The following is a 25,719-nucleotide window of genomic DNA, read 5'->3' on the forward strand; positions in this document are numbered from 1 at the left end:
CCGTCGTCGCCAACGCCACGACCCGCTGTCGCCCTAGCCTTTTTCCTCCTCCCCCTCCACATTGCGCTATCTTTCCTTATATATCCCCTTCCCCCCGACGCAAATCTATCATTTTCCTTACCACCTAGCATCGCTGCCACCCTCATTTTTCTTACCCCTCCTGTAGTTGTCTCCTCCTCCTATTATTTTGATGTGTGAAACATTGTACCTCTAGTTCGTGAAACAACTCCAAGATTTTGAAAGGCCATGTAAGGCTCATTGTCCACCAGCCAAACACACGGCGTCAATGCTTTGGATGTCTAGGCAGACAACCTCTGTCGAGAAAACGAGCACCTCCTAAAATCGATGACTCCAATCAATACTTAACCTTGCTCTGCATGACGAGGGATGACAGGTAATGGTGGTGAAGGTCGTTGCAGCATCTCCCTCGTCAACTGGTCATCGTCACCACACCACCAGTATAGTTGATGCTTATTTACTTGCGCCACTACGTGTTGCTACTAATGCGGATGGCGGATGGCGGATGGGATCGAGGAGGCAGAGGTAACCCTAAATCTCTAACATGGTAGCATCCATTGGGACAGAACGGGCCATGTTAACACTTTACTTGTCTTTCCTTGTATCTATCATTTGTCCTCATTAGGTATGTTGGGGCGGCACTACTCAAAGCGCTAGGTGCTAAAAAAAACTCGCCCATTGCTTATCGTTTTGACTATATCATCGGGTGTCGTGAAGCAACCTGGTACGCATACATAGCTTAGCAAATCACATTATGTTTCGTTCCTTTATTATTCTTTTAGACTCACACACAACTCAACATCGTGTGTTTTTCCTTTATCATTCAATTTGAATTCATATTCAACACAAAACCGAATCCCATGGAAGCAACCATGTACATCTACCTTAGCAAATCACATTGTCTTTTATTCATCTGTTATGTAGGCAATGCATAACATCATGTTTTTTCCCGATGGATCGAAGAAATTGAACATAGAGAAAAATCTTTAGGAAAAGACTCTGGTTAGGAATCATGGTCTTTAATTGCATTGGTTTATTCTCCGGCATGAACCTTTGCAAGAGAACGAGCTGACCAGCACTTGACAAGTTGTGTTGTTGCGACTCTACAATGACAAGTATGTATTTAAGGCTTTTTACGCAAGCAAGACGGAGTAGTAAACTGTAGTGTATAGGTTCCAACTCTGGTTGTTTGATCTTTTCATAGGCACCCGGAAAATCCAGTAGGATGAACCCTCACCGTGCCTTTCGACACCGACCACTGCACCCGCACAAGCAATTTGACACTAACCACCGGGTTCAAACATTCAGAGATCCACAAGTCATAGGGAATAGCTCGGTGAACGCTTATGCGTCGACGCTTCATTCTCCCGCGGTTGATCCAGTGAGCTTCCGCCAGTTCGCCACAACACGTCACTCGAGCACGTGGATTGCTCACCCCATGGACCCAGCTAAGCCTTAGCAAGGCCTTGGTCTCATCTCAGGCCCAAAAAGTCAAATGCAATATTCTATAGTCTTGCTCAAGTCAAGTTGGCAATGGCAAGAGGGCTCTGTGTTGGAAGGACAGATGGATCAATGGGTGAATGGCGTGTGAGATCGCACAGCTCGTGTGGGTCAAGGTGAATGCTAAAGCTGCTAACAACCGCCCCGTGCCCAAGGGACTGCTAAACTATGCTTGGGTTCGAGACATCTGAGGTGCTCTTACCAGTTACCACTCAAGCACTGACACAACGCATCAAGCTATGGGATGTTGCTGCTGCGGTGGAGTACAACATGCAATAGGACGATAAGTTCTCTTGACGTTGGAGTAAATATGGGACATATCTAGCAAGCTCCACCTATGGTCTACTATTGGAAGGCTCGACTCTCTTCATCGCCCCATGGCTGTGGAAGACCAAGGTGCCTCTAACCTCCAAAATTCCCGTCTGGCTGATTATTCAATACCGTACTTGAATGATAGACGGGTGAGTTAGGCGGGCCTGGACTGCATGACAACACGGTGTCATGCAATCTTTATGTGCAAAATCAGGACACTACAGACCACACTCTCATTCGATGTGTACGCATGAGAAATACTGCGAACGCGAGAGAGTAGCCTAAGATTTTATTTTATTTAATTTTATTTGCATGGGAGTAGCCTAAGATATTGCGGGGTGGTGTCTTAATTTGCTACCAATGAGCTTGACAATCTTCCCTACTAAAGATACGATACGCTTAGCCTATCCACACTGACCTCTCTCCACCCGCAAAAATATTTGGCACGCTGAACACTGGGTCCAAACAATCGGGGGAATGTCGAGACCCACAGGTCATAGGCTGTAGATGGCCGAATGCGTACGCCCCGACGCTTCTTCTCCCGCATTAATCCGGTGATCTTTCACCCGTTCGCTTGAGCGCCAATGACAGACGGGCCGTCATTAAAAGCACAGCTTCCGTTCCTGCTTCCCAATCGAAGAGGGGAAAAGATTTCCTAAAATCTACGCGCGTCCCGCCCCTCGTGAGCCGTCCCCGTGACCAACCCAGCACGAACGCAGAACCCCGCTCCAAACCCCGCATCCGCCTCGCCACCGCCGCCCCACCGTGATGCCCAAGCCGCCGCCGGTCGTCGACCTCCCGATACGCAAGACCGTCCCGCTCGTCGACATCGACGGCGACGGCGACGATGACGGAGGTCGCAGCGGCCGTCATGGCGGAAGCCCCGCTACGGGGGGCCGTTCCGCCGGTCCGGTACGCGGTGAAGGCGGAAGCCGCGCTAAGGGTGGCCGCTCGGAACGCGGTGAAGGCGGAGGACGCGCTAAGGGAGGCCGCCCCGGTAGTCGCGAACGCGGTCGGGAGGGTCCGTCGGTCGGTGGTCGCGCGGCGGCGGGATCGCCGCCAGCGCGACGAAACCCGGCCACGGCGTCTTCTCCGTCCGTGGTCCGCTCCGGCGCCGCGAATCCGCCGTCCATCCAGCTCGACAGTGACAGCGACGACGACGAGATGCGCGGCTGGCGCTCGAACAAGGTAGCCGCACGCCATCATGGCCGGGGGGCGGATCCTGTCTCCGATAGTGGAGCCACATACCTCTACTGTCTGAGAAGCGATTCGGATTATTCACGCGCGAGAGGTCGCAAGAGGGCGGCGGCCTCCTCGCCCGGTGGCTCCAGGAAGGCGAAGAAGCAGATGTTGGCGCCGCCTCCATCGACGCCGCTCTTCTTCTACCTCTTGCCTCACACAAGGAGAAACTCCACACACACCCACGCACACATGCACCAAGGAAGAACTCACAAGCTTTGCCAAGAAGCTCCCTTGGCGATCACACAGTGGCTACATTGTTTCTCCAGCCCTCACGGACGCTCTTTCTCATTCACCTGATCGCTTTAAATACCAGTACAAAAGAGTCACAAACGCACTGGCCAGCCGCCACACTCGGCCGCTAACTCCTGCTAATCCAACTAACTTGCATGCATCCATGCACGCACGATCCGGCCAACACACCGGCCACTACTCCATCGTGGTGGTTATCCTCTAATGACCGAGTCCACTCACAATTTCATGCACAAAGCTAGCCAACAACCTGAACACATCAAGTCAGCCAACCAACTGAATATGGCCCGGCTAACTGACCGTGATGCACGCTCCTGTATGCATGCGGCTAAAAATCTATGCATGTCAAGATTACTACTAACAGCAGAGACGAGAGTCGTCGAGCGGAGCCAAGGCGCACGGGGCGGGGGGTCGCGCTCTCGCGACGAGGCCTGTTGACGAACCGCGAACCTCCCACGAGTCGAGGAAGCACAAGAGACTCGAGGCCGTCCGTCGTCCTCGGTCTCATCATTCCAGCGACGATGGACGGCTCGGGAGATCCGGCCACGAGGGTGGCGACAGGGGCCGGCGTGATGCTGCGCCGGCGAGGCAGCTCGGCGCCGGCGCAGTTGTTGCGTCAAGCCCTCGTTCGCGGAGCGGCGACCGAGGAAAAGTGGCTGCGAAGTATGCTGCACCCGTGGTGTCCGAAGATAGCGTGGAGGAAGGTGATGATGAAGAGATGGAAGACACCAGCTCAGCTGACGATGGGAGATTCGGCCATACGGGCCGGCATGGTGCTGCGCCGGCGAGGCAGGCCGGCGCGGTTGTTGCATCTCGTAATCGTTCACGCGACGGCCACCGAAGAAGTAGAATTGTGGTAACTGATGACAGCGGGGATGACGATGGAGATGAAGAGACGGGAAGTTCAGATGACAATGATGAGGAATCCCGAGATAACAAGGAGGAGGAGGAGGAGGATGGGATCAAGGGGACGAACACGGATGACGATTGTGGCGATAGTGGCGATAGCGAGGAGGAGGAGGAGGAGGAAGAGGATGTGATGAACGGGACGAACAAGGATGATGAAAGTGACGACAATGAGGAGGAGGAGGATGATGATGAGAGGAAGAACAAGGGGAAGAGCAAGGGGGCTGATGATGTGATGAAGAGAAAGAAGGAGGATGTGGATGTGATGAAGGGGAAGAAGAAGGAGGATGACAATGGTAATAGCCCCGGCAGATGCAAATCCGTAGAGGAGGAGGTCGGTGGGGAGGACGACGGAAACAGCACTCACGACGACAGTTCTGATGCCAATGCTGACGAAGAGGAGTCTGACGACACTACAGAGACAGAGGAGGAGGAGGAGGAGGAGGAGGAGCAGGAGGCGGAGGAGGAAGAAGAAGAAGAATCTGACGAGGCAGAGCAGGACCGGCGTGTCGCGCCTAGACGCAACGGCGAGGCAGGGCAGGACCAGCGTGTCGCGCCTCGCAGCACCGGCGAGGCCGGTGGGAGGGCCAGACCAGCCGTCGAGGGCTTGCCAAGAATCAGAAAGAGGAGATTCGAGGGGTTGTGGATCGTCGAGGAGCCCGACACCACCGCCCCCCCTCCCGGCCGGGGTCTCATCAGTGAGCGGACACGGTCGCAGCTGAGCTGCACCAACAAGAAACTGCTGAAACGTGGTACTGTAAGCAGGCCGGTCCTGCTCGACACATCTTCCTCCGGCTCCGAGCCAGAGGAAGCCGTGCCACCGCCTCAGCCAACCAGCTGGGCGGCCGAGGACGACAGCGCCGGCGAAGACAGAAGGCCGGCGAATAGGAAGAAGAAGAGACGGTGCCGGGAGCAGATCGGCCAAGGCGGGCGCTCAGAGGAAGAGGACGACCACAACGACGACCCAGACGCTGAACCTGACGACGACAGAACGTTCCCATGGAACGCCAGGAAGGGGCCGAGCTCAAGCCGGCCGAAGACCGGAGCGTCAAACCGGCAGCAGTCCGCTGCCAAAGAACGTGGCAAAACCCACGCTGGCTCTTCTACCAACCCACGACGCGCCAAGAATCGCGCTGCGAACACAGCAGAGGGGCGCGGTCTGCAGGATGACATTTCCTTCAAGAAAAGCTCCCTGTCTCATCGCAAGAGGAAGCATCCGGAGGAGGAGGACATCCCTTGCAATGATCGACTCTCCTCCTTATTCGACGGGATACCGAGCTACCGGAATGGCTCTGCTCCTGCCGATGCACAGGACGGCGGCAGCGACACGATGCCTCTGGTGTTCAAGTTCGGGGAGGAAGCAGAAGTGAAATCAGAGCATGACGAGCTTGAGGATCAACTGTGGGGAGACTACGATTTTGTCCTTGAAGCCAACAATGCCAATGCTCACAGCTCCGAGGAGGTACTTAGCTCTCTGCTAGTGCTTCTCATTATACTAGTACTACATTTGCTTTGAAGTAGTATTGTTTGCTGTAGAATAGTCCTCGCTACCAATCCTGGAAATTTCATTTCTGCGGTGCCTGGGAAAAGTTTGTATTTGTGATCATCTCCAGTTAACTGTTTTGATACTATAAAATGTTCGCTAAAGGGGGAAGAGTCCCTCATTTAACAGTCCGTTAGTTTGATAGAAATGAGTGTCCCCTGCGGATCAAACGCAGGTGGGTGAGCTTTCACCCGTAAGCTTAAACAAAAGCCTTATATTTTATTTCACAAATCAAATGCAAACATGTTACATCTTTCTCAAATGATAAGTTCTGTAATCGTGTAAATTTTGTATTTGTGATCATCTCCAGTTAACTGTTCAGATATAAACAATCCTTACATCTTGCATTTCAGGTTGAAGAGAGCCAGGGGCAAGATATTCCATCAGACCAAAAAACTTTAAGCAGTCAAGGGAAGCATGATTTATTTACCGATGACCAAATTGGAACTTGGTGCAAGCACTGCGGCTTTGTTCTTGAAATTAAATATGTAATGGCCCCTATGGTAAGGCACTGCGCTATCCAACATTTTTTTTCAAATAACTGCTTAGACCTCACCGACAATATCAATACTTCTTGTAATCGACTCATATGATTCCTATATTTTTTCACTCGATTTAGGGGAATTATTCAGCGGAAAGGGAACCAACGGCTCGCGAGCTGAACATGGATAATATTATTTTTAATGGCATCTTAACAACAATGGGGTATGAAGGAGAGTACATCACTGGTAGTCATAAAAGTGGCCCTGTATGGAATCTCATTCCTGGTATCCGAGAAGACATGTTCCCACACCAGCAGGAAGCCTTTCATGTGGAAGAAACTGGCCGGAGGAATTGACATTGAAGAAGTGAAGAAGATTGTGAAAACTGATACTCTAAGTGGCTGTGTGATCTCTCACGCCCCAGGGACGGGGAAGACCAGATTAGCGATCACATTTGTTCAATCTTACCTCGAGGTTTTCCCGCAGTGTTTTCCGGTCATCATTGCCCCCAAGGGGATGCTTGACACATGGGAAACTGAGTTCAGGAAATGGAATGTGAAGATACCTTTACACATACTGAATTCCAGAGATATCCACTGGCATGGAGATAAAACGGTCGAAAAACTGGCCTCGAATGATAAGGATTTGGCCCGAAGGCTGTCCATAAGCAGCATTGACAAGAATTATATGCGCGCGCTGAAATTGCGATCGTGGGCTGAGGGGAATAGCATCATTGGACTAAGCTACAGCCTGTTCCAGAAGCTCACCAAAGGAGAAGGCAATGATGATGACAAGCTGAGGCAGATGCTTCTTCAAAGGCCTGACTTGCTGATCCTTGATGAAGGACACACGCCAAGGAACAAGGAGAGCAATATTTTTAAGGCTCTTGCTGAAGTTCGTACAAAAAGGAGAATTATCCTATCCGGAACTCCTTTTCAAAATAACTTTGAAGAGCTTCGGAGCATGTTTAGCCTGTTACTTCTGGCAAATTTTGAAGCCATGGATTTCTTTCCTTCTTCGAAACTACACAACATGACAGATGTGATGGTAGACGAGATCATGAAAAAATTGGACCCTTTTGTGCACATCCATAATGGCGACATTCTTCATAAATCCCTCAAAGGACTAAGAGAATCTGTTGTGATTCTGAATCCTCTTCCCAGCCAGAAGAGGATAATCGCAATGATGGAGAAACATAAAACACGTGGCAAACATCCTCAGAAAAATAAGACACAGGGCAGCACTTTTGAGTCGGAATACAAGATATCTCTTGCGTCTGTACATCCGTCCCTCGTTGCTGGCATGGAAAAGTTGCCAAAAGAAGTAACATCTGTTGTGGACGAGCTTCCATTGGAGAGGTTACGGCTGAAGCCAAGTGAAGGAGTTAAGACGAGGTTTGTGTACGAGGTTGTGCGTCTATGTCAAGCTTTAAAAGAGCGAGTGCTTGTGTTTAGCCAGTTTCTTGAACCATTGGAGTTGATGATGCAACAACTGAGGAATGAGTTCAACTGGACCAAAGGCAAAGAGATCATGTATATGAGTGGAAATGTCTCCCCTAAAACCCGCAAAACCTTGATGGTGGCCTTCAATGATGTGGAGAGCGAGGCCAACGTGATGCTTGCATCGACCAAGGCGTGTGGAGAAGGTATCACCCTCGTTGGAGCATCGCGTGTGGTGCTCCTTGATGTTGTGTGGAACCCTTCTGTTGGAAGGCAGGCGATTGGACGTGCATATCGTATTGGTCAACAAAAGATTGTCCATACATACAATCTAATCGCAAAAGGAACACAAGAGAAGGCCAAATATGACACACAAGCTAAGAAGGACCAAATGTCCAAATTGCTATTTTCAAGTGAGCCACAGCCTGCAGAGTGCAGCCGGTCATCAGAATTTATTTCCAATGACAGGATTTTGGAACAGATGACTGAAGATGAAGATCTGAAAGAGATGTTTGTGAGTATTCTCCCGTCGCAGTGGTGATAGAACTTATAGATCTCTGGTAAGTGGAAGCTTCTGAGATCAGAATGTTTGCAATTTCCATATTTGTTTGTGGTAATTATCCTTTTATCTCATTTGTGCACAAGCAGGTGTTCCATCAAGTTCTGAATTTATGAATTCTTAAATAAAATAAGTAAAATTATTTGCAAGGTATTGAAAATAGAAATTCTGAATTGAGATCGCCTCTGTAATGGAGAAAAATCAATAGAAAATGGAAAATATTCAGGCGGGAGGGCCTTGCCCCCCCTCCCCCCTGCTCTTCAAAAATAAAACATAATTTTTTTTCTGAATTAGTTATTCATCGTGAGGCTGTGTGTCTACTTGCATTGTAACTCAGATTGCTCTTCAAAAATAAAATAAAATGAAATAGAATTTTTTCTGAATTAGTTATTCATCGTGAGATTGCTTATCCTTGTACTCATGTCCATTAGTTTATCAGCAAGTGTGCTCTTTCACTATAATGTATGTGCAAGGTATTACTTACCAGTTATAACATAAACTGATGGTGTTCCCTTTTCTATGCAGCGTAGAAGAGCGGTGTACCTGTGGTGAAGCTAATTGTATGTCTGCATCTGCAAGAGGAGAGCGATGGAACGCCCCGTCTGTACAAAAAGTGCGGTCAACATGTTGTATTGTCTTACATAGATGCTCGAAAAGGATGTTGTTTTGTTTTGTTTTCTCAAGGCATATGCCTGTTTTATCTCCAAACCTACAACAGCAGAGGGGTGGAGTGTCAGAATGTTTTTTGGGGGTGCAAGATCCCAATTCGTACAGAGAGTAATGTCCCTTCCTATAAGGGACGACCGCTGATTCTCTGAAATTGGAACTTGTTGTATACTGCAGTTTGACATGAGCTGTAGTTGTTGTATACTGAAGTTTGACATGAGGTATAGTTGTTGTCTGAACTTGCATACTTAGTTGCCCAGTTCGCAACTAGCAATTGCTTTTGTTTTCAGGAAGGAGGATATGGCCCATCTTTCTACATCGGTTGAAGCTCGCGCGCGCACATATAGTATTAAATATATTTGAAAATAATGTGAAGCAAAACCAACTGTGACATGCCTCGCGGTAGCTTCTCCGAATCTAAGCACAAAACCTACATGTGATATCTGAGCTGACAAAAGACCTAACGCTTCAAGCCAGTGCCTTAAAGAAGGAAGATGTTGTCTACCAAGGACTTACCACCCCTGTAGCACCCCTTCCGGCTTTTGATGTTAGGCTTAGGTGAGTGGTCTGGGTAGTGGCCCAGCTAGCACCCCTTCATCATTTGGGTAGGAGTAGCGGTAGATGTTGCCAAGATGGTGGATTCGGGCATATTGTTGTAATACTTTGTAAGGTCCTCGAGAATAATAAATAAAGTGGCCGTATGCATCTCTCAGATGCAGAGGCCGGGGGTCATCCTCCTTTTCTAAAAAAAATCAAGAGAATACCAGATAAAGATATGGACATGATCACTTGGTGGAAGTTTGGGCTTGCAATGTATCCTACTTTCCAAAGAATTGCTCATGAAAATATTGCATATCCCTATGACAGTGGTGACATTAGAATCAACCTTTAGCACTAGTGGCCGTGCACATCGTAGCTGACTTGGGCCTATGGCTGAAGCTCTATTGGTGTGTACGCAAGCTTGGACCTGTGCCAACATTATAGGTTATTGATCCTCTCAAATTTCAATCAATTTATTTGTTAGGGGACCAATTTATATGTGTAGCATAGCTCAAGGAATATGTAAGGAGAGCTAATCAATACTAATACTCCTTGATAGACCGGGCCCTCCAAGGCGACGCCCCCAAGGGGGCAGCAACGGGAACGACACAAATGGCCACTCGGACCAAGGCCAAAACTTGGGTCGGAAGAGCCCGAGATCAAAATGACGAGTGAGGTGAAGGGATCTACAAAGATGTTTTCAAGGAGGGCAGCCATGTCTAAGAACATCGGCGGCGGCGGCATCATCTGAAGTCGGTGTTAGTCTTTCACCTAGAGCTCACCAAACACATCGTCACTGAATCATCACTACTAGGGAAAAGCCTATACACAGAGGTATAGTAGTAGCGCTGGTTAAAATAGGGCGCTACTGCTACTTTGTAGTAGCGCGTTCCAGAAAAGCACGCTATAGCTACAACTATAGCAGCAGCGCATGTGCAGCAAAAAGCGCTACCACTATAAATCCCACCGTGTTGGCGGTAGGCTAGGAATAGTAGAAGCGGTTCCGCGAAAAGCGCACTACCACTATGGTCGTTGTTGCAGCGCGTTTCCTGCGTAGAGCGCTACTGCTAAGAAAGAAAAGAAAAATGAAAAAAAATAGAAAAGTAAATGAAAATGAAAGAAGTAGGAAACAGAGAAATGAAAAAAAGAAAATGTAAGGATAAACAAAAGAAATAACTGCTTCCTATAGCAGTAGCGCGTTTTGCTAAAACGCGCTATAGCTAACTTAGCTATAGCCCATTTTCGAAACCGCGGTACTGCTAGTTCGACTTATCCAACCGCGGGCTCAAAATTTTGCTAAGTCCTCCTTTCCCCCCTCTCCCCCTGTTCCCCTAACTCCTCTGTCGCCGCCGCCCGAGCCCGAGCATGCCCTCACCGCCGCCGCCCGAGGCCGCCCTCAACCTCACCGCCGCCGCCCGCCGCCGCTCTCGACCTCACCGTCGCCGCCCTCGACCTCACCGCCGCCACCCTCGACCTCACCGCCGCCGCCAGAGCCCGCCCAGGACCGCCGCCTCCCGATCCCGAGCCCGCCCTCGCCGCCCCTACCTCCGTCGCCTAGCACCTCCCCGCCACCGTCTCTCCCCTCTCTATAAGCCCCCCACCCCTCCCCCACCCCCTCTCTCTCTGCTTTTTCTTCCTCTGCCATGTTAATTAGCAGTAGTAGTAGATGTTAATTAGTACTAGGGTTCATAGATAATGATTTTTAGTAGTAGTAGTAGATGTTAATTAGTAATAGTGATGGTACTTGTTAACTAGGGCAGTATGGTTAATTGTAGATATTTTTAGTTAGGGTAACAATAGATGTTAAGTAGTAGATAATATAGATGTTAATTAGTTCAGTAGGGTTTTGTTTTTCAATTGAGTTTGTTTAACTAGATGTTAATTAGGGCGGTAGGGTTTAGTTTAGAGTAAAGTTTAGTTCAGTAGTTAACTAAATATACTCTATATTTGGTTTTTGAATTTAGTTTTTGAGATCATGAGGTTTGTGTAGATTTTCTTGAAGTGTCAAACGCTAGGAGATGCAAATTTGAAGTGGTCAGGATATATGCAAATTCCTCAATTGTGTTTGCACATGTTTCGATTGTGCCGAAGAGGCTTTGTTGTTTCCAGGGAAAAAAGCCGAGTGGCCTATGTTTTGCCGGAATGTTGATTCATTTTCGTTCCGGCAAATTTCAGGTTCTCGACTTGTCCACTTTCTACAAAAGTCATGCCGAAATTTTCCATGAATTTCGGCATGACTTGTGCTACAAACTAGGACATATCGAGTGTCCGAGATTTGCCGCACCGGGAAGGAGTCAACGTTCCTGCAAAGCATAGGCCTTTTTTATGTCATTATTCATTTTATTAGGTCTAGAATTAATTGACTAGATTTAATCGTAGAAAACATGGCTAGCAACGATCAAGGACAGGGTTCTGGTTACTGCGACAACGTGTACCTGCGGCAGAGGAATTTTTGAGGGAAGCCGTCGATCAACAGTTGATGTTGCTGGGTCCACTTGTCACATCGGAGAATGAGACCGACATCGAGACCAGCACTGAGACTAAGACCGGCGCTGAGACTGAGACCGGCATCGAGACCGGCGCCGAGACTGAGACCGGCGCCGAGACTAGCGGAGCCCGTATAGGACCGAAAGAAAAGAGGCAACGGCTTCCTAACAAGCTCAGGACTACTAGACTGGTGGTCACGGAGGTGGACGGCGGCAATTTTAAGCCATAAGCGCCCGAGGAAGCGCGCGCGTGCTACGACAATCAAATAGGCTGCATCATACGGACAACCGCCACCATCAACAATGAGAAACTAAACAAGATAGATAATATGAGGCCCTCCCTCCTAAATAAGCTCCACCAGATATTCTTGTTCCCGGGCCGGAATGAAAAGGATTATAAAGATCCCGATAAGGACCCGGCAATGAAGAAGATAAACAAACACGGCATGACCAAGTTTAGCGACGCGTTGGCCGCCTGGAAACCAAGGGTGAAATATCGGATCGTCAACAAAAAGGAACCCTACTCCGAGATTGTAAAGGATAATCCGACAATCACGGCAGAGCACTTTCAAATATTCAAGGCGGCTTGCGAGGCCGAAGCTGCCAAAAAAAAGTCGAAGTACATGAGGGGCTTCAACAAAGGAACATTGGGTGCCACCACCTCGGAAGCCGTGGTTACGGCGGGAAGAGGTCCATATGGGCCAAGGAGGACGCGGAAGCCGCGAGTCTGGGCATCCCAGACCCCTTGGCGGAATTTACCGTCCCGCAGGAGCGTGACGTCCTCAGGGCCCGGCACCGTTGGGACCCAGGGAAGAAGGTTTTCGAGACGAACGCGGTCACGACGGAGTTCATGAGACTGTTGGTAATTTTAGTTTCTGATCAATTCTACTGCACGTTAGTCATATTTGTAAACGATCCTTGTGCCGTTTGCAGAGAGAGCAGCACAGGATTGCAGCCGAAAGCGACTCGCCGTCTGAGGCGTTGGCGAGGCCCAAGTGGGACACTCCATTCAACCGGGCGTTGAACATATTGAAATGACTCCCGGTGGAGACTCGACCGTCGTATGGACGCGTGCACGGTGTCGGAGATGGTGCCACGTGGAAGAAGTACTACCGTGAGACCACGGAGGAGAGAAAGGAAAGACAGAGGATAACTGAAGAAAACATCGACAAGAAGGTTGAGATTGCGGTTGAGAAGAAATCATTTGAGACAGTCACAACAGCGGTAGCTGCCGCAAAACAGTTCCTTGTAGATATGTCTACTACCTTGGTTTCGGCCGTTTTCAATTGGAGCAGGCAAAATCCAGAAAAAAATGCAGCGGACTTTCCCCTTGCTGACTTCTTGGGCAGCAGCTCGACTAGCGTTGCAGCAGCACCTGCAGCTGCACCTGCTCCCGCACCGACTCCCGCACCTGCTCTGGCACAGGCTCCTGCACCTGACGTGCTTGGCGGTTCTTCGTCTTTGGCTGAGCTCGACGCCCTCACGGTATCTGTCACACCGGACCCCTTCAATAAATGTATAATCTCCCGTTTTCGTTGCCTTTCGGATGTCTCACGTCGCAGACTTTTCTTTGCAGGCCGACAAAACCCCGTGCACCATATTGTACACCATCGGCGACCAGAAGGTGGACGTGGGGAAGGCGACGATAATGGAGCCGAAGGAACCATTGTTCCATAGCCGGCCGATCCCCCCGGACGTCTTCAAGGTTTCCGTGGCCAGTGTCAAACCGGGCCACAAGAATTTGGCTCCTCTGGTACTAGTGGGGATGATGACGAGACCCAGCGGCGGCTTGGTGATTGTTGCAATGGGTGGGTCCTATTGTGGCCAAAGAGTCTGCTTTGTCTGGAGGCGGCCGGGAGCACACCCATGAGCACGCAGTTAGGTATGAACATCAACACGTCACCTACCCAATTAGCGTCGGCTGTCGTGCTGGGTGATAGCGGAGGGGTGAGGAAAAGGCTTCATTAGTCGCTGGTGATGTCGCCATAGATGAGGATGAGGATCATCATGATGGCACTCAATAAGGTTTGAGCTTCATGAGTCGGTGCCTGAATTGCCGTCTCCGGAGGCTGAACGTATTATGGATGACCTTCCGGTAGTAAAGAAGTCTAGGAAGAGACCGAGGAAAGGAAAAAAGCTGCTTCTATGATCTAGCCGCCTCAGCAGCCTCGGGTTCAAGAACGTATAGATATCCCCGGTGCGGCAAAATGGCATATCCCCGGTCAACCAATCCTACTTGAAGCAGCGCTAGGGGCCAGATTCGGTGATCTAAGGAGACTTCATGACGATGTGCTGCGGATATGTAGGAGATATGCCCTAGAGGCAATAATAAATGTTATTGATTATCTCCCTGTTCATAACTATGTTTATGTTCCATGCTATAACTGCTGTGGTTCCCGAGCCCGTATATCCATAAAGGCTCTGGGGAGAACCCATATGCACGTGTGAAATAATAAACGGTAAAATGTATTCCTAGTCGTGCCTCTAAGACTAGCTCAAGTGTTGCATGATGATTATGTTTTCCCAATCATGGGCATGTCTATGCCAAGCAACTTTGAGGGCACAATGTCAGGAAGGACATTTGTGTTGAATCGACCCGAATTGATGCTATGCTATGAGATACATTCGTCACAAGTTAATGGTTTATAACACATAGATAGTTAATGTTTGCATAATTCCTTAGCCATGAGAGTATCGAGTTTCTTCATGCTTGCTTCATCAACTTTGGGGTTTGTTAAACGTCATCCTTAACTGGATGGCTATTACGGCGGCTTACGGGTTCATGGGAAAGTATGTTAAGTAACTTGATAGCTCGAGATTGGGATTTGCTCCTCCAACGATGGAGAGATATACTCGGGCCCACTCGGTGTTACGGTGTCCATCATCGTCTGGCCAGACACTTTGTGATTTGATCACGGGGATGCCGGAACACGAAACGAGAAAAGAGAACAAAATCGGTAACGAGGTAACTTGCATAGTGGACAAAGTGTTGGCCCATGGGGATGCAATAAATCTCACCTCAGGTGTTTGTGATATATCGTGAAGCAACATGAATAGCTCACCTCAACTGGAGGTTCACTTGAATATTCACTCGTGTGGGTATAGGGGTCAATATGGGTGTCCACGGCTCCGATGTTGATCATTGATCGGAAGGGGTTCCAGGTCATGTCTATACTTCACCGAAGGGTCACACGCTTAAGTGTCATCTATCTGCTGAATACTAGACAGGGAGTCTGAGAGAAAATCACCGAAAAAGTTTTGGACACCGAAAAGTTTCGGACAGCGGAATCGTACCGCAGAGAGAGGTCACCGGATGAGTTTTGTTGAAACCGAAAAAGTTTTTTCTTGGTCTGCCATTAAGTCAAAATGGTTTCGGCACATGCCTGATAATTCTTGGAGGGTGCCAGAATTATTCTGGAAACTTTTTGGAATTTTCAGAAATAAAAACCGAAAATGTTTCGGAGCTGCCGGTACCGCTTTGGCTGTTTTTCGCAGATGAAATTCACTAATCTGAAATTGTTTCAGAACGAATCCAAAATTATTTTTGGATTTAGTGGACGCGAAAAATTGTCTTCATGAATAGTGAAAACGCATTCTTGTTTGCTTTTCGTAGATGAAAATCACTAAACCGAAATTGTTTCGGAACGCGTTGAAAATTATTTTAGTGGGTACTGGAAATGTTCTGAGCCCACATAAATATTTTCAGTTCGAACGGACGCTGAAAAATGTTGTCATGAATAGTGAAAGTGCTTTTTGCTTGGCATCTTGGAGAAGCCACCTTGAGGGCCTTTTTGGTATTTCCCCCCTTGGCTTCTTCGAGAAGCCACCCTTGGGCTTGGCCTATAAATAGGGGTGGAGGGGGCTGCCTAAAGAATCATCCCTTCTCACATACAAGTGCCATGCATGATCTGGCTTCTCTCTCCCTCCCAGCGAAATAGTTTCGTAGAGCCGAAAGGCTGTCTGGGTTCCGGTGGGAACTAGTTCTGGAAGGCGAAGCCCTGCCGGATAGATGACACCGTATGTGTGCAACTCTGTAGAGAGATCGTAGTTTTGGTCTTAGTTCGTGAGTGCCTCCCGAAGGGCTGTCCGTGTGACCGTCCGAGTTTCGAAGGTCCTCCCGAAGGGCAGTCCGAGTGACCGTTCGAGTTTCGAAGGTCCTCCCGAAGGGCTGTCCGCGACACCGTCCGGGGGGCTGTTCGACCGCCTCCCGGAGGGCTGTCTGAGAAGCAGATGAGGGTATACATCCACGCGGTTGGGAGGTTGTAAATCCGAGCTGCGGGGATCTGCACCGCCGATCGTCATCGACTCTACTTCCCGCTGCGCTACGAGTCGGTAACGAAAAAGATCAAACCTTGTATGCAGTCTCCATAGTGGTCCTGGGCTGGTGCGTAGGTCGGAATTTTTTTTGTTTTCTGCTGCGTTCCCCTACAGTGGCATCATGAGCCCTGCTATGCGTAGATGCAGGTTGCGATCTAGAATACATAGAGATGTATGGGTATTGCATAATATAATTTTGGAGTGGATGAGATCTATTGCTGAAAATTATTTATGCAGGTGACAGATGAAATCTATTACCCGACGTTCTTGTTGCTTCCCTAGAATTTGTGTTTGCTCAATCTTGAGACAGCATGGTGGAATTTGACAAAGTTCTGGCAATCCGTGATCCTGATTGATCATGGAAGTGCTATCAGTTCTTTGGGTTCTCCCGTAGTCAAAAGAAAGATGAAATTCACAGATGAAAGGGCATTGCAGATATGATCTGCACAGGGGTCATGCATATGACGAAGTTTAGTATGGGGCTCGGGATTTAATTATCCTGTGTTTCATACACCCCGAGATGTTAATCTAGCAACCTGAATAATCATACTTGATGATAAAATGTTGGTAGCTGCAGTTTAAGTCAAAACCTTGGAAGCCACGTAAAATAAATTTTGCATAAACCGATTAGAGGCGTCTAACTTGGTTTTGCAGGATGTGCATGTGATGTGGTATAGCAGTGCTCATACTAATTCAATTATGTATGAGATGACTATATGATGTAATTTGATTAACATGACCTGCGTGTCATGATTCGGCATGATGGCTGGAGCCATATGATTGCACTTTAATGACCTGCGTGTCAACCTTGTTGTAATGTATTATTTCGTTAGCTATAGAGATAGCAATATTATCTGGTGCATCGACAAGGTGGTGGCAATCTTCGCGAAGGTGAACACCGACGCGAATGCCGAAGACGAAGAAATGAAATACTTCTCCGTCAGAAAGGGCTATACCATATCATGCTATTATGAATTGCCTGAGATGTTTATCCCTTATGATGCACCCTTCTTGATTGCGCGGTAGTCGCTTTTATTAGGGTGATCTCTCACTTAAAATATCAAGTAGTTACTGTTCTCCCAAGTGTAGCACCGTCACGGCACCTATCTTTTCGGGGTGCGCCATGGATGCATGGGTACGAACGATTAGAGAAGTGTGAGGCGGGTGAGGTCAGACCTCGCAGCAAGATCACTTGGTTGTCTTGACGTTCATGGCAGGATCGTCCTGAGCTCGGAACACACGCATCGAAAGATGAGCAAGAGTCACATAGAGATGTGATCGGCAAGTTGGCCTACCGATTAAAATTCCCGTTATGAGATGATGATTCTATGGCGATGAATTGAAGTCTGGATCTTGTATCACTCAAAATTAATTGTGAGAGACATTGATTTGAGTGGGAGCGCACTGTTGAATTAACATGTTTAAATTCTCAGTGCAATTAATTATGAACACTGTCTAAGCGTTTCTTGCATAATAGTTGTAGAATAATGGCTCGCATTTCCACCTTCCCTATTAAAATTTAATAGCTGTTAAATATCTGATTAAAACTTTACGATTGGTAACGTAATATGAGGATTGTCCTCAAAAGTGCCGAGAAGGACTTTGTCCTATCGCATGCTTTCCGTATCCTCCCGCTAATGCTATGGATCATGTGACTCTCGTCCTTCGATCCAAAAGCTAGAATTCTGTTACGGTCAAGTGGAATATGTTTGCTTCCATGAAACCCAAACTTCAAAAGTTGGGATAGTTATATGATATTCATGGAACTGAAAATTATTTTCAGATACAAACAAAGCAATGTTTGTTTGCAAGTATTAGTAAAAGTGTATACTATGCATTTGACTGTTGGGAAAGGGATCCAGCAGAACGCCTGTCATATAATGAAAGGTGAATAAAACAACAACTTAAAGAGAAAGGAAGTGTCCAAAGGGTGTTAGTATGACTTACACGCCTAGGAAGTCCGGGGCTAATGCCACTCGTAAGTTGGGTGCTTCTTCTGAGAGTAGGAGAAATACTAAAAGTTAAATTGTTAGAAGTATAAAGGCAAAAGGAAAGAAGACTAGAATATCCAGCTCATGTATGAATGTCAAACCAGTTTTTGATGTATAGAAGGCTGGTCAAAGATATAGTTCTTGCGAATTATGGTTAAACATGTTAATCACTAATTCTTGGGTATTGTGAGTTCATCACAAAAATGCCCGCTCGATTGCATTCTGTTGCAACTCGATGTAAGAACTACTATGGCCTGAAAGACTAGCTAGAAATGAGGTTAAGGTATACACAGGGAACATAGTAAATGTTACTATACCTTCCATCGGTGTATTGTCGTCTGTATTTATTTTCATAATTCATTTAGAGTTTTACAAACTCTATCCCATTGCATAAGGTATCTTGCAAGAAGGTTGTTCATAAGAGAACTTTTTATGTTCGATGTTATGAATAACACAAGGGCCATACTTTCATTATGAATGAGATGTATGTTATGAATATTGATAATAATACAATACCTCTGGGTTTACTTTCATAATTCATTTTAGAGTTTCATACACTCTCGCAAATTGCACAATGTTTTTTGCAAAAGAGTTGTTCATAAAAACAACAATTGTTGTTAAGTATTATGAATAACATAAGGGCCATACTTCCATCATCGATGGGACGTATGTTATGAATGTTGAGGGTAATATGATATATCCATAACACTGACGCTAAATGTCGCAAGACTAAAAGAATACCACACAAGTGTGGCACTACATTTGGTCACATTGGAGAAACCCGCATGGAAAATTCCATTATGATGGATTTTGAAGTCTTTTTGATTTTGAATCATCTGACACTTGCAACTTTCCTCCGAAAAGTGAAGTGACTAAAATACCGTTCACAGGCCATAAGGAACGAACAACAAACTTATTAGTGATCATACATTTGATGTGTGTAGTCCGATATGTGTTGTTAGTGGTGGATTTATTTATCTTCAGAAATGACTCAAGTAGATATATGGATATTTACTTGATGAGACGTAAGTCTGGATCTTTTGAAATCATTCGAAAGGTTCTCAAAAATGAAGTAGAAGTTATTGTAACAAGAAAATTATGTTTCTGCAATTTGATTGCACAAAGGAATATTTGAGTTACATGTTTAGCGAATGTCTGATGAGTTGTGAAAGGGGTTTCATAAACTTGCACCTCCCGGAACACCACTGCAAGTGGAAAGTCCGTGGAGATGTAATCAAACCATTTATGACATGTAAGGTCAAAGATGACATAAATAAATTTGCCATTATCCCTTTAAAGTGATGCTTTAGAGACTGCGGGTTTTACACTGAAAAGAGCTACATCGGGTCTGTTGAAATGAAGCCATGGTATGGTATGCCCAACCATGTTATATCTTTTCTTAACATTTGGAATATGGGGCTTGTGTAAAAGGTTACAAACCTATTCCAAATCAGACAAGTGCTACTTTGTAGGTTATACCAAAATGTTGGGTATTCCTCCCTCACTATACCGAGGCAAATAGTTTTGCCGCGAAACGGTGTGCTTTTAAAGAGAATGGTTCTTTCAAAAAGGTGAGTGGGAGAATAGTGCAACTCGACGAGATAAACAGTATCTACGTCATCAGATCAAAGGAAAGAGACCTTGGAAGTAATTCCAGAGTTTCCTACTGCGTCTGATACGGAAGTCTCTACAATAAAATGTATGAACTTCGGTCGAACTTGCAGCTGAACCACGTAGGCAAGGCTCGTGCAAACCTCTCAGGTGCGCAAACGAGATATTGTTGTTAGGCAACATTATACCTACGATACACAAGGAAGCGTTGATGGGCCCTGACTCCGGAATTGGCTAAATGACAATACAACCCGAGTTAGTTTCCATATAAGTGATTCAAGATTAAAACCCTGATACACCTTTCGGAAGACTTAGAGTCTAACGAATATTTATGGAACTTAAAACTGATACGGATAAAATGTTTTATCCATAAACCTCGACTTGTTGAAATAACAAGTTCAAGAGTTGACTACGATGAGGTTGTTTTCATCATAGCGATGCTTAAAGTCGGTTCGGGTTGAACTAGCAATTAATACATATTTCAATCATGAGATATGAAACATGGATGATAAAAGGATTTCCATCTGATGGAAATGAAAGCTAGGACTTGTATATGATACAGTCCAAAGTAATTTGTCGATCCAGAGGATGCTAGTAGGTATGCAAACTTCAGAGTTCCAGCAATGGACAGAAGAGAGCAAAATGGAGTTGGAATCTTCGTGTTTTGATGAAATGGTCAAAGGGGTTTTGACTTCATCAATGGGTAACGAAGATGCTTGTAATTCAAGAAAGTAAGTGGGAGCGTAATAATATTTCTAAAAACCTTATGTGGTTGGCACATTGGTAATTGGAAATAAATTTCTTGACACAAATTAGGACTTCATTTGAAAATAGTTTTTCGATGAAGTGCTTAGGCTAAATAGCCTCAATATTAGGCATGATGATCTATGGAGATAGATTTACCTAATGGGGCTAAGCAATGAATACATATTGACAAGATGCTAAAACCTTTTAGCATTTAAAACGCCAAGGAGTGATTCTTGCCAAAGTCACATGGAAAGAGTTTTTGCAAGACTCGGTGTCCCAAAACACTGATGAGTAAAATACATGATGCAGATTCCACACACTTTTGTGTTTGGATTAATCATGTATTCCATGGTATGTAAAACAACCAGATATGTCCGATACTCCCAAGGTGTTGCGAGTATGGATACCAAAGTGATCAAATTACTGATCATGGGACAACAGTGAAAGATGTCACAGAGTACTAGAGTAAGTACTGATGACATGGTTTTCTCGCAAGCAGAGATCATGAAGAGTTCGTTGTAAAATGTTACATCGATACAGTCTTCATCTTTTCTCCATGCGATTTTCGATTTAAATTAAGGGTTTTGTGTAACACACAATGTGGTGGCACAGTTAGTTGGAATTTGTACAAACTAGTTACTATGGCGAATTCTATAACAAGGGCTAAGTATGTTGACGCTTTAGAAGCGACAAAGAAGATGTTGAATCATATAGTTCATTCATGAACTTAGTATAGTTCCAAGATGGCTTTTGACAATGGGACACTACTGCAGGTAGTTGCTCCATAACTCAGTCTGAGGAATCCAGGTTCGACCTGTGATTCACATACATACAAAGCCAAGTCCACACAAAATATGAATTTTGTGAAAACGTGAAAACGCAAGGACATGCAAAGATACGCACGGAACTGAAATCGTCAGATCCGTTGGACATCAGGCTATACCACAAGCGAAGCATATTTACACCGGTGTGCCACAGGTGTGAAGTGCATTAGCATAAGCTAGATTATTGTCTCTAGTGCAAGTGGGAGTCTGTAGGAGATATGCCCTAGAGGCAATAATAAATGTTATTGATTATCTCCCTGTTCATAATTATGTTTATCTTCCATGCTATTACTGTTGTGGTTCCCGAGCCCGTATATCCATAAAGGCTCTGGGGAGAACCCATATGCACGTGTGGAATAATAAATGGTAAAATGTATTCCTAGTCGTGCCTCTAAGACTAGCTCAAGTTTTGCATGATGATTATGTTTTCCCAATCATGGGCATGTCTATGCCAAGCAACTTTGAGGGCACAATGTCAGGAAGGACATTTGTGTTGAATCGACCCGAATTGATGCTATGCTATGAGATACATTCGTCACAAGTTAATGGTTTATAACACAGAGATAGTTAATGTTTGCATAATTCCTTAGACCATGAGAGTATCGAGTTTCTTCATGCTTGCTTCATGAACTTTGGGGTTTGTTAAACGTCATCCGTAACTGGATGGCTACTACGGCGGCTTACGGGTTCATGGGAAAGTATGTTAAGTAACTTGATAGATCGAGATTGGGAGTTGCTCCTCCGACGATGGAGAGATATACTCGGGCCCACTCGGTGTTACGGTGTCCATCATCGTCTAGCCAGACACTTTGTGATTTGATCACGGGGATGCCGGAACACGAAACGAGAAAAGAGAACAAAACCGGTAACGAGGTAACTTGCATAGTGGACAAAGTGTTGGCCCACGGGGATGCAATAAATCTCACCTCAGGTGTTTGTGATATATCGTGAAGCAACAGGAATAGCTCACCTCAACTGGAGGTTCACTTGAATATTCATTCGTGTGGGTATAGGGGTCAATATGGGTGTCCACGGCTCCGATGTTGATCATTGATCGGAAGGGGTTCTAGGTCATGTCTATACTTCACCGAAGGGTCACACGCTTAAGGGTCATCTATCTGCTGAATACTAGACAGGGAGTCTGAGAGAAAATCACCGAAAAAGTTTCGGACACCGAAATGTTTCGGACAGCGGAATCGTACCGCAGAGAGAGGTCACGGATGAGTTTCGGTGAAACCGAAAAAGTTGTTTCGGGGTATGCCATTAAGTCAAAATGGTTTCGGCACATGCCTGATAATTTTTGGAGGGTGCCAGAATTATTCTGGAAACTTTTTGGAATTTTCAGAAATAAAAACCGAAAATGTTTCGGAGCTGCCGGTACCGCTTTGGCTGTTTTTCGCAGATGAAATTCACTAATATGAAATTGTTTCAAAACGAATCCAAAATCATTTTAGTGGGTACTGGAATTATTCTAAGACCCACATAAACATTTTCGGATTTAGTGGACACGAAAAATTGTCTTCATGAATAGTGAAAACGCATTCTTGTTTGCTTTTCGCGGATGAAAATCACTAAACCGAAATTGTTTCGGAACGCGTTGATAATTATTTTAGTGGGTACTGGAAATGTTCTGAGCGCACATAAATATTTTTAGTTCGAACGGACTCTGAAAAATGTCGTCATGAATAGTGAAAGTGCTTTTTGCTTGGCTTCTTGGAGAAGCCACCTTGAGGGCCTTTTTGGTATTTCCCCCCTTGGCTTCTTGGAGAAGCCACCTTGAGGGCCTTTTTGGTATTTCCCCCCTTGGCTTCTTGGAGAAGCCACCCTTGGGCTTGGCCTATAAATAGGGGTGGAGGGTGCTGCCTAAAGAATCATCCCTTCTCACATACAAGTGCCATGCATGATCTGGCTTCTCTCTCCCTCCCAGCGAAATAGTTTCGTAGAGCCGAAAGGTTGTCTGGGTTCCGGTGGGAACTAGTTCTGGACGGCGAAGCCCTGCCGGATAGATGACACCGTATGTGTGCAACTCTGTAGAGAGATCGTAGTTTCGGTCTTAGTTTGTGAGTGCCTCCCGAAGGGCTGTCCGTGTGACCGTCCGAGTTTCGAAGGTCCTCCCGAAGGGCTGTCCGAGTGACCGTTCGAGTTTCGAAAGTCCTCCCGAAGGGCTGTCCGCGACACCGTCTGGGGGGCTGTTCGACCGCCTCCCGGAGGGCTGTCTGAGAAGAAGATGAGGGTATACATCCTCGCGGTTGGGAGGTTGTAAATCCTAGCTGCGGGGATCTGCACCCGTCATCGACTTTACTTCCCACTGCGCTACGAGTCGGTAACGAAAAAGATCGAACCTTGTATGCAGTCTCCATAGTGGTCCTGGGCTGGTCTGTAGGTCGGAATTTTTTTTGTTTTCTGCTGCGTTCCCCTACAGGATAGAGAAAGGCCTCATCGCCTCGAAAGATCTAGGATACCCACTCTACGTGGTTAATGTTCCGCGGCAAAGTTCGTACGTCCACACATGCGTCCTGGACAAGTTCTTCCTTCGATTCGACTACATCTTCGACATGTTTCACGTGAAGAAGCTGGATTTTACGTTTGTCCGTCTTTATGCCTTGCACATGAAATACCTCATCGGGGTTGAGCAGATACCTTATATCTGTGTCGCTGACCCGACTTCATGCACGAGGGCTTCTTGGGAGTCTGCGCAGAGCATCGTGAATACGCGAGGGACTACATCGCCAGTTTCATGCTCGCCAATAAGGACAAGGAGGCGATTCTCGTGCCTTATCATCCCCTGTAAGTCATCCGCGCGGATATCCTTCCTTCGATTTCAATCATTCATTTGCACGGTGGAGGCTAATTAATTTGAGGTGTACTTATTTTGCGCAGCGGCGGGCGCACCGTCCTCATCATCCTCTACCCTCGATACTCCCACGCTCTTTACTTGGACTCATCGAAGAACATTAACAAAAAGGATTACACTCACATCAAGTCTGTTCTCGACAGTGCTATGTTTTACTACATAGCACGGGGTGGAGAGGTCAAGGACAAGAAGAAAAGGGACTGCAGGCCCGCCTTCGGCCATAAGACCGACTTCTGCTACATCAAACAACTGAGTGATTCTCTTAATGATGGATTCTATGTCCTACACCACATGCTGGAGGACAGACAGGATCACCAGAACCTTCGCATGTCACCTATATCCGGCGATGCCCATATTCTGCAATGGGCAAAGAACTTAGGAGATATAGAGGATCATCGACTTCGAGCTGAGTTCTATCACATCCAACGCAAACTTGCCCAAATCATCATGAAGGAGGTCGTCGCAAAAACAGGGATGTTCTACGAAGAAGGACAAATGTCGCGGGAAGACGTCCGAACACGCGTAGCCGCTCAGCGTCTCGACCTGAAGCCTTTCACTAAGCTCGGGGACTATCTCCCTGACTTGGAGGGATGGCACGACATGTTGGAGTGATTGTCGATATATGACAATGTGTCCATTTAGTCCATACTTCCTGTATGACGAAACTTTGAGTTATGCACGATGAAACTTTATTTGTGATGTAATTAAACCGTCCTCCTCGACTCGCGAAGATCACTCTAGTTAGGGAATTTTGGGTACGATGAACTTTGTTATTTATGCTTATGATATGTTACTTCTATTTTTGCCAAGTCTGTCTCTTTCTATTGCTCAACTATATATGTTGCATATCATCGACTCATGTGACGATGCATGTGCATAGATCATCGATGGCGAAGAAGTGCTATGCCAGGAGTATACGACGAGTTGCCGGAGTGTCAGGCTCAGGTGTACTGGTTTCCGGTCTCCGAGCGACAGCCAGTAGTTAGTTTAGGTTCACGCTAATGCGAGAGAGGGATACGAACTCATGTACTGCATAGTTCCGCTCTCACTCATAGTGATAGCTCTTCTCGCGTATATCATTGTTTAGATTGCAAGTAATCGAGACTTGTATCGGTATTTTCAAGATGATGACGAGAGACCACTTTGTGTTGGATGATGATTATGATGATGACATGATTTGATGAGACTATTTGTATGTATATGCTATGATTACATTTGTATGTGTATGATATGCTAAAGATTATTGTATAAGCCTGTTCAAATAGAAAACAAATATGCAGAAAAAACAGAAACTAATAAAACTAGCAGTAGCGAGGGGAATAAATTTAGCAGTAGCGCTCTCTTAGCAGTAGCGCTTCTTGCTAAAAAGCGCTGCAAATATTAGCAGCAGCGCGTTGCACTAAAGCTCGCTACTGCTAGCGATGTATAGCAGT

The 25,719-nt window shown here is 46.4% G+C and overlaps 1 protein-coding gene across 1 annotated transcript; it reads left to right on the forward strand.

Annotated features, from left to right (window-relative positions):
- Nucleotides 1-1,551: 1,551 nt before the first annotated feature.
- LOC109746623 (uncharacterized) lies at nucleotides 1,552-8,860 on the forward strand. Its single transcript, XM_073509507.1, has 6 exons — nucleotides 1,552-1,634; nucleotides 1,844-1,979; nucleotides 3,686-5,689; nucleotides 6,124-6,273; nucleotides 6,484-8,251; nucleotides 8,776-8,860. The coding sequence occupies exons 1-5, from the start codon at nucleotides 1,552-1,554 to the stop codon at nucleotides 8,230-8,232; spliced, it is 4,122 nt and encodes a 1,373-aa protein (XP_073365608.1). The 3' UTR covers nucleotides 8,233-8,251; nucleotides 8,776-8,860.
- Nucleotides 8,861-25,719: the final 16,859 nt, after the last annotated feature.

Source organism: Aegilops tauschii, chromosome 2 (genome assembly GCF_002575655.3).
Source record: "Aegilops tauschii subsp. strangulata cultivar AL8/78 chromosome 2, Aet v6.0, whole genome shotgun sequence".
NCBI lineage: Eukaryota > Viridiplantae > Streptophyta > Magnoliopsida > Poales > Poaceae > Aegilops > Aegilops tauschii.

Bases quoted from the DNA above. Each gene is read 5' to 3' on its own strand.
- LOC109746623 (XM_073509507.1), top strand. From the start codon at position 1,552: ATGGCAAGAGGGCTCTGTGTTGGAAGGACAGATGGATCAATGGGTGAA. The intron at 1,980-3,685 runs GTGAGTTAGGCG...TACTACTAACAG, and splicing joins CGTACTTGAATGATAGACGG to CAGAGACGAGAGTCGTCGAG. The intron at 5,690-6,123 runs GTACTTAGCTCT...CTTGCATTTCAG, and splicing joins ATGCTCACAGCTCCGAGGAG to GTTGAAGAGAGCCAGGGGCA.